The 22,569-nt window shown below is 39.0% G+C and overlaps 1 protein-coding gene across 1 annotated transcript in view; it reads right to left on the bottom strand.

The window, feature by feature from the left end:
- The window catches only part of NELL2 (neural EGFL like 2), a 162,138-nt gene that overhangs the window by 72,455 nt on the left and 67,114 nt on the right, over positions 1–22,569 (bottom strand). The window contains exons 11-13 of the mRNA XM_065690861.1: positions 22,186–22,288; positions 19,062–19,190; positions 4,941–5,066 (exon numbers count right to left, since the gene is read on the bottom strand). Of these exons, the coding sequence (XP_065546933.1) occupies positions 4,941–5,066; positions 19,062–19,190; positions 22,186–22,288 (358 nt within the window). The remainder of the gene's footprint in view (positions 1–4,940; positions 5,067–19,061; positions 19,191–22,185; positions 22,289–22,569) is intronic.

The raw sequence follows: 22,569 nt of genomic DNA, 5'->3' as shown, positions 1-22,569 counted from the left end.
ATATCACTATTTGAATTGGTTTTAAAATACCATTTCTTTTACAGACATCCTTCCCACTTTTCATTTTTGCCAGATGTAAACACCAGGTTTTTCTATGGACTATGGAATATATCAACTATTCTGTGCAGCTTCTACAACAAATCCAATTATTAGAACAAAAAGAAAAAAGAGTGTGAAAATTCTGTTACGGACAGTGCACAGCCTTACTTTCACAGAATCACAGAATCCCAAGGGTTGGAAGGGACCTAAAAAGATCATCTAGTCCAACCCCCCTGCAAGAGCAGGGTAACCTAGAGTACATCACACAGGAACTTGTCCAGGCGGGCCTTGAGTATCTCCAACGTAGGAGACTCCACAACCCCCCTGGGCAACCTGTTCCAGTGCTCTGTCACTCTCACAGTAAAAAAGTTTTTCCTGATGTTCACATGGAACCTCCTATGCTCCAGTTTACACCCATTGCCCCTTGTCCTGTCACTGGACATCACTGAAAAGAACCTAGCTCCATCATCCTGACACCCACCCTTTACATATTTGCAAACATTGATGAGGTCACCCCTCAGTCTCCTCTTCTGCAGTGCTAGTGGCACCCTTGGGAGGCAGGAGGCCTTTTGGTTTTCATTAATACTAGAACAATGCCGCACTAGTTCAAACCCAGCTACAACTCCCTCGCACTTTGAGTCTAACCTAAAGCTCTGTGAGTGAGCTCTGTTGACTCTGGCCCTAATACCCTTTTTCCCCTGCGGGACAGGGTCTAAACAACTATCCTTTCCCTCAAATGAAGCAATAGATTGAGAATCCTCCCTAGTACGCCATCCTTCAAGCCCTAGCATGTTTCTCTTGGGCTTGTCCCCAACAGGCCCAGTTATCTCCCCTTTCCCCTTCATATCTAGTTTAAAGCCCTGTCAATGAGCCCTGCTAACTCCTGCCCCAAAAACCTTTTCCCCCTCTGGGACTGGTGTATCCCACCTGCCACCAGCAAGTCAGGTGTCTCATTTAGCAGCCCATGATTAAAAAAGCCAAAACCCTGCCTTTGGCACCAGTCACGTAGCCATATATTAATCTGCAGACTCTTTCTATGTATCTCTTCACCCTTGCTTGTAACAGGTATGGAGGCAAATACCACTTGCGCTCCAGACCCTCTAACCAACCGTCCCAGATATGGGATATATGCCATATGCCAGATATGCCAACTTACACAGGGTATTCTTCACAAACCCTTTCAAAACCATCTCCTTAATTTGCAGAGCTCTGTCTCTTTGGTCTATCATGATTGCTTTTCTCCTACTGTCTTGTTTTTCTGCTAGACAAAAAGGCTTGGTTTATGCCCTGAACTTCAAGAACTAGCACCGTGATAGCAAGAAAATTAAGCTTAACCAAAATAATTCCCAGCTGTAGCGAATATGCTGTAAGCTCGCAATGAACAGTGAGGCATGGTGGGCATGGACAAGTGGTTCTCAAAGTGCAAAGATTTCTACTTGCTGCTTTCTAAAATCATAAAAGGCAGATTAAACTGATAGACTTAAATAGAGCAAATGCAAAGTTGCCTGAGACAGGCTGAGATCCCTAAACACACTTCACTGCCTTGATTCTGTATTTGGAAAATACTTTTCTTTCTCAAGTCCTAGGTATCATTTGTTTAGCTGAAAGTCATTAAGGCTCCACTTCAATTAGAAACAAACAAACAAACAAGCAAGCAAAGACAACAAAGGGAAGTATAATGGGTTTTTCTTGTAAAATACTTGCTTTAAAATACCACAGCATGCTGTAAGATAAAAATCATGCGTATAAAAAGTCAGCTATACCCAAGTATAACAGCCTAGATTAAACCTCTTGGTCTCACTGCAGGACAGCAAAGTACTGTCATTAGCATCATATTCCCTCCCACTGTTATTTTCTTAGAATCATGGAATGGTTTAGGTTGGAAAGGACCTTAAGATCATCCAGTTCCAACCACCCTACCATGGGCAGGGACACCTCACGCTAAGCCATCTCACCCAAGGCTGTGTCCAACCTGGCCTTGAATATTGTCATGGATGGAGCATTCACAACTTCCTTGGACAACCCATTCCAGTGCCTCACCACCCTCACAGTAAAGAACTTTTTCCTCATATCTTACTTGAACTTCCCCTGTTTAAGTTTGAACCCATTACCCCTCATTTTATAACTACAGTCCCTGGTGAAGAATTCCTCTGTGGCATATTGTTAGGTTGCCTTAGGATACTGGAGGTTTCCACGCAGCCTTCTCTTCTCCACACTGAACAGTCCCAATTTACTTAGCCTGTCTTTGTATGGGAGGTGTTCCAGCACCCTTATCATCCTCACGGCCCTCCTCTAGACTTGCTCAAACAGCTCCATTCTTATTTTTCATTGATTTATTGACATATACATTTTTCAGCAATGTTCTGTAAACACAGTCAGTGTTTCTACTGCACAGAACCTTTTGCTGGTTCTCAGAACAGAGCAAGTTTCTTCAACAGAGACAATGCTAAGCAATCTAATAGTTCAAAACTTCCATAGACTTCCTGTTAAGAGCCGCACTGACATACCCTCCCTACTGGTGTTATTTTACCTCTTTGATTTACATCTGGGCAAATGGATGCACATGGAATTTTTCAAGATCAGGAGCCTTAATAGATGGCAAAACCAGCAAAGAGCAAAGCATACGCTGAGGAGTGAAAAACCTATGGCAATCTCCTGTACAGGTATATACACTTGCCACCTGCTTTAATACAAGTGCTATAAGGTAAATGCTCTCAGTGTCGCTCAGACATTAAAACAAGCACAAAATGCCATTTACTAATCAAAGCACATGACTTTAAATGTATACTGTGTTTCCTTCAATTTTTAAAACATAATTGGCCTTTCACTCACTAGTTGTTCAGTGGAAATGTCATACAAGAGTCTCCCAAGTCTACTTACACTTCAATAACTGACCAGTGCCTCCGCCAGAGGTACTTACACTAGTCACAGAACCAGAAAAAAAAGCTGTTATTTTGTGACATATACACCGATGTGAGGTTGCTATTTGTGGAAATGCTACCAACCAACAGGCACTCCATGCCCCTCAGTGTCCAAAATTCACTGTAATTTAACTCCAGAAGAGCTCCATGTCCCAAATGACAGCGAGTGGTATTGTTCAGACATAGAGAAAGTAACTGCATAATTTACAGCTCATCTGGCCTCGTGAGTCTTAAGACTGAAATCTTATGAAACTATTTAATCTATTTTGCTGCCTTTTACGTTAACTTTCCCCACCTTGATGAAGGGAAAGCTGGAAAAGAAGTAATTTGTTTTGTCACCCATCAGGCTGATTTCTCAGGAAACTAATATTTACACATGTGAAGCCAAAATCAGTTTGCAATGTGAGATCTGTAATGGATTTCCATCAAGTTTTACACCAGTTTGACTGTCCAGATGTCCTGAGCTAAACTGAATTTCAAAACAGCACCTTCCAGCAAATACAAGAAATGCAATGTGCAGAGTAGCATTAAATACCTGCATTTATAGGCACCAAATGCCCCTGTGAAGTTGCTTGCCATGGTTTATCATTTTCAGAGTTCAATCAGAACAGCAAGTTAAGGGAAGCAAAGCAGAAAAAGTATCACAGTGACTTAGATAAAGTCAGTCCCAAAATAATCCCAACATCCTCACTCAATAGGTAGTGAAACAGTTGCTTTACTCAGCTGAGAGTAAAGTGACCAGAAAGATACTGGTTGCTTCAGAAAGGACATGCTGCAAGCAGCCGATAACTTGGTCCTTCAAGAACTGGACTGCAGGAAGATAGTGCTCACCAGTGTATATGAGGTGAATGTCAAGTATAGGTAACACAGTAGGCACAAAAATCACACATAATGTGGTTTCAAATCCATCTCCCCAAGTGCTGTACATGTTTGGGCAAGCAAATTACACCGGCTTATGAAGAAGCTGCATCTGTAGCAAGACATACCATTGATGCTCAAAAATGCCAAGACATAATGAACAAAATTAAATAAATTTAGAAATTAACTTCACAGTGCTATCTCCACATTCTGAATACTCTCATTCATTTATAACCAGCTTCACTGATAATATGAACTCCAAGCAAGTTTTACTGAATAAATATATCCTCTTATAGAAAGAGCTAATGGGTTCCCCTGTGCACACAATTAGTGATATTATTTTGTTCACATACATTTTTCTTCGCTGAATGTGCCACATCTTTGAATCATATTTGCTTTATCTGTCTAGTAGGAAAAAACACATTTCTGCTAGGAATACACAGTCAGCCTGGCTCTGATAAGGAAGGCTGCTTTAAATGTCTAGCGTTCATTCCATAACCCCACAATATCTTGCAATAAAAGAAGACCGGAAGACAGAAAATCAGTATGAACCCAACACCTCTTCTACAGCATCCACTGGCAGAAGAACAAAAAGGGGAGATCCAGAGATAAGTCTGACTGTGCTGTCCAGAGGCTCAAGGCAGTCAGAGCTCCTGCTCCCTGAACTCGGGATTCAGCTGGGGAGCCTCCTCAGTGAGAGACAGCTCAAAATGAGGAAACAGCCACTTCTAATATGCATCAAATTGAACACCACCAAAAGTTCGCATTCCAAGTGAAGTTATACTTGTGTGACACATGAAAACTCAGTAACCCATTGCACTATTTTTGCTTTTTTTTCCCCTTCAGACTCCTCCTCCCTTCACTTTTTCCATCAACAGCCAAAACCATGCAGACATATGAGACCATCCAGCATCCAGACGGCCTTACAATTTCAGGCAAACAATACAACATATTAGCATGTTACAGTGCACTGTATCCTTGTAATTATTTTGGTGTTTATACTGTTTAACATTTCATGTAGACATCCTGTGACTCTAACAAAGATTAACTTTAGAAGAATCCCATCAGTGCTTATACATACCATCATCTTGTTATTTCATTTCACAAATGTACAGCTCTTACCTGTACATGAATAATCATCAATACGTATATATCCAGTTTTGCAGATGCACATGAAGGATCCTGGAGTATTTACACACATGGTATTCTCGCGACAGTAATGCCGTCCTTCAGCACATTCATCAATATCTGTCAGTAAGGCAAAGAGAAACATGAGTCAAATTCAACAGCATTCTTCACAGTCTCAATACACGGCTTTTCACTTCCGCCAGTAGTGGGTTAGACTAAAAAGTTACTTAAACAGCAATTCATTTTGGCAAATTTCTTTGTTTTCTCCATAGAACCTGCTGGAAGTGTTTAAACAATAGAATTAACATGAGCTTTCTGTGCACAGCTGTGAGTGGGGTTACAAAGAAGATTATATTGGCTTACATCTTTCCTTTTGAAGTGCCTATGATGTTATTTCTATGATTTAAATAAGAACAAAAAAAAAAAAAAACCACCTGGGGTCCTGAACAGCAGACCAACTGCCTCATCACTGTACCTGTATAGTCACTGCAGTCATCAGTATACAAACACACTATTATATGCATAGCATGAACCTTTGATCTAACAGGTATCATTTGGGAAGAAACTCTAAGGAACATATTAAAATCTGAAGAGACACCAGAACTTATTATAAGTTTCTCTTGGAACTCTAAAGTAGCAAATTGGTAAATTTACTATATATAAACACATAAATCTATGTCTGTACGTATCAACATACATATGTATATCGGTACATATACACACATACCTGAAAGGAACCTGAAAGAACCTAATTTATATAAAGAACTGCTCTGACAGAAAAAAATTGCAACTTGATAAAATACTCGTTGGGGTGGAATACCTGCTGCAGTACAAAGTCATACAGCAAACTCCAGACATAAATCACTGTAGGTAACCTGTTTGGTTCTCCCCTGGGCTACAAAATTAGACATATTTCTTGTAGCAGGTTATATATCAATGATAAGACAGAGAAAGCACCACAAATAACAACAAAAAAAAAAAACAACCCTGCATATGATTATTAGGCTGTAAAGAAGAAAGCTATATTAATTGGGTAGTGCTTAGTAGCACGCTCTTCCTGTAATACCAATGATAAAGACAGCATTTCTGAGGTGCTCTGTACATCTAGCTATATTGTCATGCAATGTGCCACTGAACCTTGCTACAAAAATATATTAAAAGTCAAAAAGGTGAGTTGCTGGCTTGTTTATTTGTCTGGCTTTTTCTTTCCTGCTCATCAGTTTTTATTTCCTCCCTGTTTTCAGTGATGTTTACAGCTTCCAGAGTTGAAAATAAAACACCTGGATGGAAAACTGTTCCAGAGTCTGGTGATTGTTCAAAACAATAGACTGGATGTATAAACTCAAATTAGGGTTGACTTCTTAATGCTGTGATGCTAAATGTCAACAGTGTTAACTCCTGTACTTCTGTTTAGGTCATACACTTATCTGCCATTTCTTCCTCTCTTACCAATGTCTTTAAATCAATAGCTACTTGACAGCTGTACTCATTGCCTGCTTTTCTGCTTTCCTTTATATTTCCAGAATAAAATTTGCCTTCCAGTACAAAACAACGAGATACACTGAATATTAGCAATTCCACAGAAATTTCCTAACTTCATTCAGTTTTGAAAAAGCTTCTATTTCCCCAGTTTCTCTGTCCACTGCAAGTGTTCTGCTGGATTTTGCTGGAGAAGCTGCGGGCACTTGGTTACGAACAATGAAGGTGTCTGCTCACTGAGCGAATGCTCAGGGTGAAGAGCCCAGTCCACTTTGCACAAATTCAGTTCCTTTGAGTTTCAGTATACTTCAGCTGGTTTCCTTCCCTTCTTTTCCCTATAAGCTCTGCTGGCATGGAAGAATCATAGCTTTAGTAGGGTGCTGGTTCAGAAAAGTTAATTTTAAAACTTACCTACACCAGTAAACGTCTGTTTACAGTGGGCACAGTGAGCATACTAAGGCTCAAACCACATTTTGTGAGAGTCATCTATGAAAGCAAAAACAAAAGTGAAGCTATCACAAGACTACCACAGAGGCAGCTGGTTTTGCACAGAAAGTGGGAAATGGCACAGATCTCCTGATGCACAGATGTTCTGTAGAAACATAAATGCAGAGTTCACAAAACCAGCCAGCAGTTACAACATACGCCTCAGCTACTAGCACAGACAATGCAACTTGTCTTTCATAATTCTAGTTCACAACCCCATATTAAATTAATGGTGTTGATTTGTATTTATATAACAACATCAGTTTTCCAGTAAATTAGAGACCTTATGTTCTTGATGTCAACAGACTGCCTAGGAGCCAGCTTTAGCACTCAGAAAATTCTACTTAAAGATCCAAAGCCTCAAAAGCATTAAATAGAACTTTCTGAAAACTATATTAATGATTGCTTTGGCATGTCAATAGCCACAGGAGACCCAAAATGCTAATGGTTTTCATTTTGCAGTGAAAAACTTAAAGCCAGAGCCACTTTTATTCAAACCTCCTAATTCAGAAGTGTTCAAAATAAAAGCTTTCGTTTTGCCAACATACCACACATTGAGATTTTGCAAAATGTTTTATTTTTAGCTCACTTTATTTCAAACCCTCGCTTTTTCATCTGCTACAAAAAACCAACCAACCAGAAACAATAAAATCCCACAAACAAGACAGCACAACCGATCAGATGACCTTTGAAGTGTTTCATTGGAACAAATCTGGTAATATTTTTTCTCAAACTGATTTGCAAAGACATTGTGCACAGTTTTTAAACCCTCACTGGAAAACAGAACTCTTTCCAGCCCAGCTCTCTAGAAAAGCTATACAGAATGCAAAGGAAATAAGGTGATTATTACTGCTACTGTCACATTATTATATTACATTGGCACCTAAAGACTTTAATCAAGCGTCAGAACTCCACTGCTCTACACTGTGGATGTAAAGCTGATAAGCTGCTTTTACAAACAGTTTGCAACTTTAGCAATAAATCATATTGTCACTGAACACAAAAGATAATTAATACAAAAAGAGTAAAGTAGCAGTCAAACGACAAATAGTCACACAGAGATCAGGTACACTAAAACTATGTGATTCCGTTCCTTCCTTAGCCCTCCATATGCAAGCTTTGTATGCATTATGTTAAGGTATTACACATCAAGGAAGACTGAACTGGGGCAGGGAAAAAGCTCAACATCTGTTCTCTTTCAAAGTTACCAAAACAGAAGCCTTTTCATCCTGCTTACTGGTTGAAACACTGGTGTAGCTTTTTATCCACCTTCAGATACAAATGCACTAACTACAACAGAAAACCTGATGCATTTCAATATCTAAGGAAGACTACAACATTTATCTTCATTTTCTCCTGCCAAAAAGCCTAGTTAGCATATTAATGCACATTAATGTCTTACTGTTTAGTCAGTAAGATGCTAAAATCAGTTCAATAGGATGAATGCACCACTCCAATGGCTCTACTCATTCAACAATAAAGACTTGTGCGCTTGAAGTTTGTGATGTGATACTGAGCCACCAGCTGTGATGTACAGACAACAATGTAGTCATGGAGATCATCAACCTGCTTTATTCCCAGTGGAACAGACAAAAGAGGCATCTCTGGGAAAATTGGTTAGTGCAAAAGTGTTTGGAATCTGCTCTTCAATGATTTATTTATACTTGCAAAAACATCAAAACTGAAAAGAAAAGTCTTCCTTTATCCCCTCTAGCACTCAAACAAAATTTATGCAAAACATATAACTCAGGAAAAGTTTCCCTCTCCCCCTTCCTCCTGCACCTTAGTGAGTTTGCTTCCCTAGAGTGAAATTCACCGTTATGTTTTACAATCCCATTAGTAAGAAAAGAACTTGACGTGCAATCTACAAATCATTGTTGACCAAAGCCTCATGCTAACAAAAAAGCTTCTCCTTCGGCCTCACTATCCATCATTGCCTTTATCCACCACAAAAGCCTGCCAGAACAAATGAGTCTGGTACTAAGTCAGTAAATCTGGGCTGTAAAGAAAGGAGGCTGTTTCCAGAACTTTATGGAGAGTGTCCTGCCTCTAGCTATTTCCTTTAAAACTCAATGGTATCTAGCATCAGTGATCTTCCTGGTCACCCTTACAGAGGCATATGGTGAGCAGGGAGATGCTCTTGCAGGATTTTTGCAATAAATTATATTAAATACCTAAGAAGAGAGCAAAGAGGAGCATAAAAAGCTTTATTTATAAATAAATATTTAATAAATGCCGGAACACAAAAGCAGAGCAGATTAGGCCTACAACTTCAAAACAAAACAAACCCACATTTTTTATGCTAATGAAAGATTCTGTCTTCACAGCCCTTAAATATGAAACCCTATATTTACCCACTGAAGAGGTTAATGGTTTTCCACCTGTGCCACACAACATCATCATCCCAACCTGAGGGCTCCATTGCTAAGAGCAAGGGCTTCATTTACCCATCATTCCTGTGAATCTTGGGCCTCTCTGCTAGGAATCCCAAGGATAGATGCCAGTTAACAATGGCTGGCATAAAGGATCTTCAGGCCCTTATTTTTATCACTGCTGACCTGACTCACACAAAAATAAACATGCTGGGAGAGGTTGAGACTTTCTCATCTGGTCCCTGATCTGAAGGGCATCACAAAACCAGCAGCTGTTGCTCACCCATTAGGGAACTATGAAAGAGTCACCAACAGTGATTGATCCCAGCAACCAATACAACTGAAAAAGGTAAACATGGATTGAAAAGAAATACAGCCTGTCCTGGACAGGGTCACAAAGGAAAAGAAGTTCCGTCCTTTTTCTTTCTGTCTTCTCTCTACTGACAATAGCCCTTCTGTTCTCACTTTCCTCTTACATCAAGCTTCTCTGCCATCTTCCTTCCTCACCCACTTTCTACCTGAGTAAGTTTGGTCCTGCCTCCAATCTTCCTCACCTTGTCTCTCCATCTGTCTTCAACCCATCCCCTCAACAGCTCCTCCTCCTTAAAAAAAAAAAAAAGGATAGACTATAACTTTGATAACCATGATAACTAGCTTACTCATCTGTAAAAGTATTGGGTTTTTTTCCTTTCACCACCAAACACCTTAATTCATCCTCAGATTCTTCCTTCCCAGTTGCTCAAGTGTTTAGTACATTAAAACTCCTCAGACTACTGCTCCAGTAAGAATGGTCTTAGTAGGCTCTCTCTCACTTCCCTGACTGTATTTCCAAGCTTGTATTCTCTCCAGGCTCCCTTCACTTTCAGCTACAACGTGGTTTCAGTGTGTCAAGTGCTTTAATTTCCACATTATCTTCCTATGCATCTGCTCTTGCCTATACCCTTTCTTACTTCCTGTCTAAGAGATAAAATAAGTCCAGGCACAGGCACAGCCCTCACTCCTTCTCTTCCCACTACTATTTCTAGGCTTTCCATCACTAGGCAAGCCTATGGTTTAACTACTACTGCTACTCCAGTCAGTCACAAACCGATCACTGCACTTTTGTTTTGCTTTGCTCTCTTAAATCAAGTTCAGCAGTTTTTCCAACCGACATATTCCACAAAGGATGTTAGCAACAACTTCAATCAAAATTGTGCATTTGCTCTGAATCTTCTGTGCCATTTATTCCAGCTGACTGCACCACCATAGGTGTCAGCATCACTCATACCCTCTATAGATAATCTTTGACTTTTTCTTCTCTTCATATATATATATATATATATATATCTATATATATATATATATATATATCCCCGTGCCTTTAGTGCTACCAATTACCAACAGCCAGTAAAAGCCTAGCTCCAGCAATAAAATTACTGAGTGGTCATATGTATATGATCGACTTCTGAAAATGTGGGAGGTTTAGTTGTTTGGGAGTATTATTATTATTTTTGCCTACCTTTCTGCAGTTGTGTGTCCCCCTTCCCTCAAAAGAGAAAAGCACTAAATCCTAATGAATCATAATACAGCTAACCTTGTGCACCTACAGCAAGCATACACCCCATGTATTGAGTTAAAACATACAAAAATAACCTCAAGAATACACAAAGACCAAGGAGATAAAACAAAATAACCTTCCACCATCTGCTCTCAGAAAAGAATTTGGGCCGTTAACAACTCACTGTAGCAATGCATAGCGAGGGAAGAGAAAATGGGCAGCTACACATGTCTATTGATTTTTATTGAATTATTAATGGACCTTAAGAGAAACTGGGTGAGTTGTATTATAAGTGTTAGCACCATTGTAATTGAGATAATAAGAGGTTGTTACATCTTGACTAGACTCCTAAGCATGAATTAGACTAAAAATATATTATAATTACTGGATCTTCACACAAGGTGTGTTTTTTCCTTGCCTATAACTAAACTGCATAGGTAACACATACACAGATTGTACACATCCTGGTGCTTGTCCTTTCACTTTATTTTAAATCTCTGATCTTTGCTTAAGCTTGTGATTTCGCTGTCCATCTCCTGCAGCCTGAGAGGGGGCTACTGGGACAGAAAATACTCCTAAAATAAAAGCAAAGTCACTCAAGGTCTACATTCCTTGACAGAAGCTCTATATAGCTTTGAAAGGATGCAATACAACATTACAGCACTTCAAAAATATCATTTTTTAACAGTACAAAGAGTTGTTTTTTATTTCAGCTTGCCCCAGTTTTTGGAAAGGAAGACAGATTGTTGAGATAAAACTGTCCTTGTTAAACATGCAGCAGGAGATACTGTTCAGCAGCTACCCATGCAAGTGAGACTCTTGGAAGAAAATGAAATCTTCATCTCAGTCTCATGAAAACATCACTGGACACCACATACATTATGTAGTTTATACATATATATATAATATAAATATAAATATATATATATAAAAAAAACCCTTAGGACATTTTTGCAAACAAATATTGTCTGCCATCATGTAATGTTTTACTTGGCAAACTGCATCTTCTTACTATTTAATATCTTATAATTAATGCATATGGTAGTGTATACATGATAAAACAAGTAATTATATATAGCTATCTGTCAGACATGAAAGCATCCTGGGGGGCCTTTCCTTAGGCATCAAATAAGTAGTGTGATGTACCGGCATACTGAGAAGAAAAAGGATGTTGTATATGATTAATTAGTGAATTTTAAAAATCAGGCTTACTGAGACTCCAGTTCATGATCCATCCCCCTTCAGCACAGCACTCAGTTAGAAATAGGTCTTTACATTTGCATTGCAAAATAATCTTCTTCTTTCCCCCCCACTTATAACAGCTTCTCATAATTTTGAACTGGGAATGTCAAGAATTTAGAAATACTTGCCACTGTTAGTGTTTATGTTTTCCCCTATTCTAAAAGGGGAATAAGGAACATTTATGTTTTTATACAGAAATCACAAATATGTATCAGATTCTTCTTAGGAAGAGGCAGTACAGATTGTACTGCACATGGGTACTTTAAAACTCCTTGCTGGAAGACAGATGCACACATAGTACCTGTAAGCTGTGGTAAGACCCCTGTGGGTGGGTTAGACTGTATCTGGGGTTTGAGTAGGAGCAGCACATTCCTGCAAGCTATCCATTAGACTACTGCCTGTTCTACAGGAACAAGCGCCGGTATCACAATTCAGCTGTCTCTCCAATAGTACCACACTACTTAGAGGAGCATAACAGATAGAGTCACTGTGGCTGCTATTGCTCTGCACTCTTCATAAAGGAATATTTATTTTAAGTCTGGTTTGGTTTAATGCCAGGCATTTCTGTGTTTTTGTTACAGCTCTTGGGATCCAGATTCCACATATCATTAAGACGTCGCACTTTTAGACTGATGTTTTTAAATTATGAAAGAAACTCAACAAACTGCCTGCGAGTACTTTTTTCAGCACAGTGACAGCACCTAATTCTTTCAGTAGCCCCCTCCCAGCTCCTAGTGAAAATCGAAAAGGAAGGAAAACAAGACCAAAATGAAGACTTTACTTTCTTTTCTTTTTTGCTTTCAGGTTGCTGACTTAAGCAATTTGCATGAAAAAATTCATCTTAATTTCCCATTTGAACCAAAATGCAACGTATGCTTTTATTGCTGTGGAAAAGGGCTGCTCTTCGTACAATAAAGCATCTCCTGGCAGCACAGAGGAGTTTAAAAGAGTTTCCTAGAGGCTCCCTTTATATGATTAGTTTCAGCTTTTTTTATCATAGTAACACAGTTGTCTGTCCTGGTTATGGCTAGATGATAGAATCAGTGCGAACATACTGTCTGTAGAAGTAATTAAAATCAAATAACACTGAATCACATCCTGCAATTTGGACACCTACGAACTATCCCACTGCTACAGGCGGTCGTACTATCTGTACCTCAGTATGCACCGCACTCTATGAACTGGTGTCAGCAATGCTACTTGCACACTTTAAGTTAGGAATATGCTTCAGTATCTTCCTGTGTAAGCACTGTGGCAGAGAAGAAAGATCTGGACCACTCTGACACACTGACACATTAGAAGTGGCTTGATAATTCTTCCTATTTAGATTTCTCAGTAACATAATGATGGAAATAAGATGACACTGCCTTTGCTGAGAAAAATTATTAATAATTGATACCATATTAATGCCATTTAATATGAATGGTTAATTTTAATATTAATAATGTTTAATTACTTTTTAATAGAGAATTTGAAATAACATTCTGCCCTCCTGGAGTGAAAGTTTTTCTTTCTGCTTGATTAGTTTTTCAACACAACCCAAAAATGACAAGGTAATGACTCAAACACTGCCAGTTGATGGAGATGGAAATCTTCATATCTTAGCTATATGTGCTACTATTGCTACATCACACTTACAAAAAAGAATTTATGTATGAAAAGAGAAGCCTGGAGAGCCTTCCCAGTTTCACAAAACTGACAGCACTGCAGAGCTCCTAAGTAGCACTCTCACCCAAAATACATGGTGCATAGCTAGCAAATAGCCCAGTACTGGTTATTAAAAACCCAGAGGACTTAATAGAACAATTTTTAATACTCTGGGATGTATCTCCATTACAGAAGTCTCTAGTTTACTTATGCTCTTCTCAATATTACGTTTGCTTCACGAAGAAATGTATTGTTGATCACTTGGCCAATACGCTGCAACACATATCCTACCGCAATTTGATTATTACTGTTTCTCTTCTGTAAGAGTTCTCTTCACTGAAATCAGTAGAAATCAGACTTATCCTGAAAATATACTTTACTTTTGTAATCCAGTAGTTAAAAACAAGATTAACAGTAAGATTAACAACAGATGGTACTAACTAGGTAAGTGAAGAAGTGCAATGTTTTTATTGTTGGGGAAGAAGGCTGAATAATGCATTAGTATTTTTACCAGAAGGCAGGGATAAATTAGTAAGTATTTCCAAGCAGAATGCGAACGTACAACTCTGAGCTAAGGGAAACCTGATAGGGTCCAACGGAGTGGCACGTCCAGCGTGCTTCAGATATCTGCTCTGGATATCGTCCTCTAAGACTGCCTATTTCCTTCTACTGACGATGACTCAAACCAAGCCAGTTTATTAAAAAGCAGATTTATAAACTGTCCCCTCGAGGGACAATCATCTGTGAAGCTGATGCAATTCTCAAATGTAGATGAAGTCACTCAGTCTTTGGTCTCATTTCAGCTGCTATGCTTGAAAAGCGGACAAACATAGCAACAGCAGAGAAACCAGAAGAGTTAGGAGGAAAAAGGATACATTGGAATGATAACGGTTTCACAAAAATCTGTTTAATAATATTATATGATCCAAAACTGTTAAGATAAGTTAGCTAGGTTGTGTACTGTACAACTTGTATAACTAAATTCCCAAATCAGAAAATAAACATTACGGTCCACACACCATAAGATAAATTTGTGATGTGGTTGACCTTGCTCAGCAATTCAGCACCCACCAGTCACTCACTCACTACCCCCTCCAGTGGGATGGGGAAGAGAACCAAAAGAGCAAAAGTGAGGAAAAACTCACGGGTTGAGATAAAAACTGTTAATAAGTGAAGAGGGAAAGGGAGGAAAAAGTGATTCAAAGGCAATCACTCTCCAGCCCTCAACACACTGATGTCCAGCAAGTCTTCAAGCAACAGGCACCTTAGAAAGGGTACCCTGTTTTTACTGCTGCACACGATGTTGTATGGTCGGAGATATCCCTTTGCTCGGCAGGGCTCAGTTGTCCCAGCTTTTCCTTCCCAATCTCTTGTTCACTCCCAGCATCCTCACTGCAGGGAAGTGGGAAACAGATGGCCTTAACACTGTGCAAGCACTGTTCTACAGTAGCTACAACATCCCCGTGTTATCAACATTGTTCTAGTCACAAATGTAAAAAAATCACAAACCTAAAAATCACAGCACCACACAGGCTGCTATGAAGAAAATTTACCCCAGACAAAATCAGTACATGATGCAAAACAGCCCCTGCATCACATAAAACCCTCTTGATAAAGAAACAAATCACCTGGTTTTCTCAGCTCATGTTCAGTCCTGGTGCTTACAAGATTACTGCATTCTCCTGACTTTTTTCTTGAGCCTACTCTCTTCTCTAATGAGCAATCCTTGGCAACACCTCTGAAGTGAAATCAGAGATAGTTGAGTGCTACCCTTAAATCAGAAAATCAGGCATTAAACAATCCTTCCAAGTGCAGTCTCCAAAGGGTACAAGTAACACCTCCTCCTCAAACACATCTTTTGAGGACTGCCAAAAGTGCATGACACGGTGCATGAAAACAGCTTAGGTTCAAGGAACTGAAAAGAACACCTAAATCTGCCACCAGCAGGCTATTTGGAAACCAACTGTATTTTAAATATGGGTATATTTCATTCCTCTAGATGTATCAGAATATCTTAGTAGCCAAGAGTAACAAACTCCATCCCTCAAATCTTTTTCAGCGTAACTCCACCACAAACGTAGTGGGAGTTGAACACGGTCTGAAATATATCCCAAAGGGTGATAATCAGTTTGTGAGCACTCCAGGTGTTGCTTTGGGAAAAACTAATTACACTTCATCAGAACATCTGGTTTTGTAAAGTGCTGATGTTAGGCTATGCACCAAGGATGCTATATTCAAAAGCATCTGCACCTGGGCAGCACAGCATAATCCATACCTAAACTACCCACAGGGTATCTCAAACTGCGTAATAATGAGACAGAAAGTAGGTTTCAAAGTATTTGGAATAAGGCTTACAGCACATAAACAAAAGAATCCCAATGTTCTAAGTGCTGTTTTTACACAGTCCTTCAAGAGAAAACTGGAAGTGACATAAATATTAACAAGTAGTATTATTATGAAACAGAAAGGTATCCATCATAACAGTATCCAGAGACATCACGCAGCTTTGGAAAAGCACCAGTTCTTTCTAGGACAGGAGCCAAACTCTGCCATCATTCAGATGAAATATATGCAGTTCTTCCAGACCCACACTGAAACCAGCCTTGAATATTTTTATTTTTTGCTCTTTTACCTTATGGAGAAGTTCTGCCAATGGGAGCATCATTACTTCTGTTTATTCTTTGAACTCTGACAGTGCTGAGGCACAAATCAGGATTGTATTTAGTGAAGTTTGGCTCTAACACAGAATCAAGGCATCCAATTCTGCAGTACATCTGAAGTTTGTGAAGTGCAAACATCGAAACAGCTATCATACCCACGGGCTCCAGCCATTACAAAAAGCCTTCTCTGAAAGGCTTTGTGTTAACTCGACATTTCTAAGCTTGGTATTGCTTGTAATTAAAGCCACAATAATGGCACAGTGAAGAACAGGTATGTGCTGAGAAAGGCAGGTAGGGACCATTTCAGCCTTTCACAATGAGAGACAGGACTCTGAAAAGACTTGGTGGTACGCTATTGCTATTGTGCCCTTTGCTACTACATTGTTTAATATTAAGGTTAAGAGTGTCTTTCCAGAGATAAAAAAACCCCTCAGTGCTCAAAGAGACATTTGGGCTGGAAACAAGGATATAATACTAAAAGCACAACTCCAAGGAAACAAGGATATTTCAATCCCTACCGCTCCTGTTCCACAAAAAAAAAAAAAAAAAAAAAAAAAAAAAACAAATTTTAATCCCTAACCTTATTTATTTCCCCTCCTTCCAGCATGTCACCTGCACACTTAGGGACAGACAGCCAAGGTCATGTTTGGACCTGCGCACCAAGTGTACGTAGTTCAAGCACAGTGTCTACACTGCAGCTACAGTACGTAACTAGCAGCAAAGCTAGGCTGTTTTGCCTGCTGAGTTAGCTTTGCCCTTGGCTGGGAGAACTTCATCTGGCTGGGACCCAATCTCATGAGTTCACATGGGCACATCTTGCTAATAGGACTTACTTCTGTTGTCTCCAATATAAGCAAGTGCTCTTGGATCAGGCTGCAAATCATACACATTTTTAAGAGAGAATTTAAGGCATCCAAGTATAGTAATATATAAAATTATTATTTTTATGTAAACAATGTGTCCCTACCTTTTATTCACTTACACGAGTTTATTGAAAGCACTTAAGCAGATTGATAATTACCACCCAGAAACAATGCCATTTGCCCATATAGAAGTAATGGGGCCAAGAAATCTTCTCAAAAAATCATCGTACCGAATGCAGGTACTGCACAAACTGGTAAATCTACTCATAATACAAATACATCAGGCTTACACATGATAATCTACTTTGTCCTCATCTAAGTATTTTCTAAGTATTTCATCACCAATGCCAATCAAAAAGATTTGGCTGGGTTTTGCTTATGACATACCTGGCAAGTTTCAAACATAGCAACAGACTCTAATTTGAGTGACATGTAGATCACTAAGAGAGCATAATTTGGTTTTTCTGCTTTCATTCAGCAGAGTAACAATTGAGCTGAAGAAAAAGCCTTTCTTAAAGCACCTGATTTCAGCGTAAGTCCACTGCTCCAGTGACCCCTTAGAATAGGAAATGGCTGATGAGTTCCCAGAAATGAGATCTGCAACCTAAGCTTCAGAACAGTCTCCAGGAGCTATGGGATAAAAAGTGGCTGATGCTGCAACACAGAAGAAGCTATACAGCAGGTCCTGATGTCAGATGCCTGCTGGGACATGATGAGGGGCAAGGGATTTGCTTCTGCATGATTTTTAGTTCTCAAAACAGGCTTCCACCAGAAGGCTTGCCACAAAGATTAAGCAGAGATGTATGTGAATCTGAATTAACTACACGCTCCTCTCCTGAAAACAGTCATGAATTCTCAAATCTAAATCTACAGATGATTGTTCTCTCCGACATTAATGCAGCTACTAACTCAAGCCGCAGGCATTAACTTTTGTAGAATTCAGCTGCAGGAACAGTCTTGAAATGCCTTGATTCATCCCATTTAATTGTGCATTGCCAGAGAACGATCCACGTATTAGACAGAGCTGCAGAGTATCTTAAGACTCTACTCACACATGCTGACTTTCAATTTAGCAGGCTAAACCTGAACCAAACTGCTTATTAGTCAAAGGCTATCCTGCTTCCAACACTTAAGCTGCATGGTAAGAATGGCCTGATAGTAGCTAGTATTATGTATTTGCAGATCCAGGGTTTTCGGGAGGAAGAGCAACAGCTAGCACAAAAGCTAGGAGACTGCATAGAGGACTTTGGCTCTCGCTGCTAGAATGGGGATGTGGGGTTTTTTTTTCTACAGGATTATGCTAGATTGGAAAGGCACAAACTATAGAGGCTTCTCTTGTGATTAAGTAGCTCGCTGCTCCCTGATACCAAAAGAGCAGCTCAAACAATAAATCATTACTCAGTATGATTAACAACACTAGTATCCAGTCTACAGCATTTACTTACTTCCCGGGGAGAGGGAATGGGAAAAGGCAGCATTGAAAAGAGAAACTAAATGTTATACCTATGTGTTATTCAGAAGGTTGACTTTTAGGTTGCCTGAATATCTGAGTATTATGAAAAAAAAAATAAAGGGAAAAAATTTCCTATAGAAGCATGTTTCTAATTCAAGACCTCAGCCACACCAACTTGCCACTTTAACATTGATCAGATTTTTAATTTCTGTCCTTTTGAGAACTAAATTGAAAAGAGAATTCTTTTTGTTGATTAATATGCTGCATATCTAATTCATTGCTTTTAAGAGGTCTATCCCTTTGACAATTTAAGAATCAATACGTTCATCCCATGGTAATTTATACAGAGGAGTTAAGCATCTATACAAGGTATTACCTTCACAGTAAGCATTGTCTTCTCGAAGGGCTCGGAAGCCATCTCGGCAGCTACAGACAGCTCTGTCATCTAGGTTTCGGCAGACCGAATGCTCCATACAGCTATGTCCTTCAGTGCAAAAGTCATGCCCTGTACAGAAACAAATATGATTGAGAGTTAAAAAGAATCCAGGGATTTTAAAACATCCCTGTCAAAGACAGTCCTATCTTTTTCTCAGTTAGGTCAAAGAATACCTTTCTATTGTCCTAGAGATATAGAAAAATAAATTGTATCAAGCATGAAACAGATGAAAAGAGTAGTAAAGGCCACAAGAACAGACTGTCTCTAGGTCTTCGATTCAATTTCAAGTTATGGCATTGATCTAAGGCAGCAGAATAGGAGGCTTACTTAAATCCCCTTACTGTCTCCTTGTCACTGTAAAGCACTTGCACAGGACACTTCTTAATATTTTTTATTATTTTTTTTAGGGCATGTATAAAAGAGCTCAATAGCTTGGACATTCCGTAGCTCATTTACAAGTGGCATCATTTCTTTTCCAACCACTTTTTGTTCCCAGGTGTATTTATAAAATCCTCCCACATTTAATGGAAAGTCTTTGATTAACATTGCCTTGTTTTGCTTCTCTCTTCCCCTTATCTTTTCCTTTCAAGCTCCACTGACTGAATACTCGTCCCTGATTGCGTCATCCTTTCCATTTCAGAGAAAGTTACCTTTAAAATCTCCTCTTTTAGCCATCCCTATCTCCTATTCTCCCCCTTACATTCTTCATTAGCGTCACCATTTTGAATTGTACCTTAATTACAAATTCTTAAGAATCCAAGTTCTTTCGCAGGCTGGAAAATTTAGATTGAACCTTTAAACTCAGCAGTTGTTCGGGTTTTTTTAATTCCTCCTGTTTGCTCTCATGAGATCTAATGCTGCTCTGCTGCTGAACACCATTAAATCATCCTTTATTATGCTTGAATTCAAGATGGTTGTAGTAACTGACTTGAAGCTTCTGCAATTTCCACATCTGTCTATAAAGGTGTGGTGTTTGTCTCCTTCATTGCTTTCTCAAGAATTTCATTTGTTTAAAGCTCCCTTCTTTAGCTGAAGCATTAGAATTGATCAAGCAGCAGTACTTCACTGTTGTTTTCCAGTAACTATTTTTTTCTCTCAAAACCTCCCACAGGAGAACTGGGGAATGTGGGTCAGGCTCAGGGGACTATGCCAGGTATAACAGCAACAGCTCCAGAAGGCAAGCTGGAAGCAGGCTGCAACACAGGTCTCTTACAAAATAACAAACAAGTACTTGTTGGCAGTAAGGATTATTATTTTTATCACTACACCTGGCTTCTGTTTCATGTTTTGCTATGAAAGAGCTTCTACCCCTCACTTCACTGAAGCTATGTTAAATGAGCACTTCAAGGACAACAGCAGAGTCTGCTTGGAGGTCAGGTCAGAGAGGTGTTCTGCACTTGGGCAGCTCATGAACAGTGCGAAGCAAGATAAACCAAGCAAAACAAGATAAAAGAAACAGAATAGCCCAGAAAGGCAGAATGTTTGAGTACTGAGACCCAGAGACAGTCATGATGTAAACGTCAAAGACCTACAATGATATGAGAGGTTGATTTTTTTCTTCCTCTCCTTCCTCCCACTGTGGATTGCCTCCCTGTAACCTAGAGATATATTACCTAGGTAATGTTACTTAAATGTTATAATTCACTGTCACTAACACAATGCTGTTATCTAACATAGGATATTAGGAAGCAAAAAGCTTTATGCTTTCACTTTAGAGAACCTTCAATACTCACTGATGACAGCAAAAGTGTGTGAGTCAAAAGCAACCTCTGGCCATGGCAACATCTACTCTTTGCTTTCTTCTTGTCTTCCACATTGAAGCCCAAGTTAATGACAAAGCAATAATCTTAATTTTTGATTTCCTGGCCTGGATTGGTTTGTATCAGATTTTTGCATTAAATAGCTAAAAATATGCATGCCATCCAGAAAGGGTTAGGGCTTTTTTACTGATTTTTTGTTATTCTGAGGATTCTCAACACTTCTGTATCAGCTGTATTAATAAACAAAATACATGCTACTGAAGAATAGGATACAGCAGCTTCTTCTTTAAAGAATAAGCTCCATAGCTCATGAAAAACCAAGCTAGCATGGTTCAGGGAGGATAAAATTGTTCAGAAAGCATTCATCCAACATACATTAAAATTTTCCAGCTATACTAAGCACAAGAAACAGAATTATTTTCTCTAAGCCAATGAAGATTTTATGTAAATTGTCATTAAAAAAAAAATCCTTTTTGACTGCGATAGACTTCAAAACCTACCTTCTCTTAAGTTCTTTTCTTCTACTTTATCGCTTTCCTTGATGTAATTAATCATATCCTTCGAGTTTGCACTGAGTAGCACGGAAGAAACTATAGATGCACTTGTCTTTACACCAAAGTATACCTAAAATCAGCCCAAGAGTCTAACATCTTTTTTCATGTCAGGTATCGATTTATCTTATTTATCTACAGAAGAAACAGATGTAGCCACTTGATGATGCAATTTCTCATAGCTTTGAAGATACCAGTATTAGTCCAGATCAAAAGAGTGGGCTCAAGACACAGAGCACTTCCTCCACCTCCCTCCTTTCATAAGGATCAGACTATGTGCAACACACAAAGGTACACAGCATACAAAAACACTCCCCAAAGCTTCTGCTTCTAGATGTGGACTACAACCCTAAACAGGTGAACAAGTTACTTCAGTCTTCAAACAGCTGCATAGTACCAAGAGCCATTTCAAAGCATTGCAGAAAGATGTTGGTGAACATGGATATTCCTCCAATATCATTTTGTTTGGACACTGGAATGCATGAAGGGTAAAAATCACTAATTATGTATATCATTTCTTTGACTTTTCACCCTTTTTTGGCTAAAATGAAACACATTCTCAGAATCTATACCCTTCAACATTTACAAACAATTTTCAGCTGTCACAACGCAGATGTTATCTATTCAGCTTCCCAAAATGTAGCGATCACCATGTGTAGAAGTTTTCTATTCAAAACTATCAGAAAAAAAGTCTATATAATCAGTAAGAATGAAAATTACAGTGAGCTTATATATATCCTGCTATTACCTTACCTTTACAGACTTTGCAGCAACTGTGAGATAAGGGGATCTGTTGAGATTCTGGGCAGTTCAAAGCTGTACATCTGTCTTTTGGAATACGCTGCATTTTGTGGTTCTGTTAAATTGAGGTAATCAATTAATATTGTGAAATATGAAAGAAAGATAAATTATAACTATAATGGAGTTTTAGCATTGTAGTGTACAAACAATAAACTGCCTATGCCAAACTTCAGGTGCCTTTGAAAACCATTTGACAAGACAATGTCACACAATAAAAGCATCAGCTACTCCCTACACTCAAACCTTTTCAAGCAAGCAGAAGTGTGGCAATGGCTCTTGTCCTTTTCTGATCTTAGATGTCAAGTAATTTGCCTCAGAAGTTTCTCTTGAAATTAT

The sequence above is a fragment of the Lathamus discolor genome, chromosome 1 (genome assembly GCF_037157495.1).
Source record: "Lathamus discolor isolate bLatDis1 chromosome 1, bLatDis1.hap1, whole genome shotgun sequence".
NCBI lineage: Eukaryota > Metazoa > Chordata > Aves > Psittaciformes > Psittacidae > Lathamus > Lathamus discolor.
Note: the sequence above shows the minus strand (reverse complement) of the source record. Positions and strands in the feature narration are given on the sequence as shown.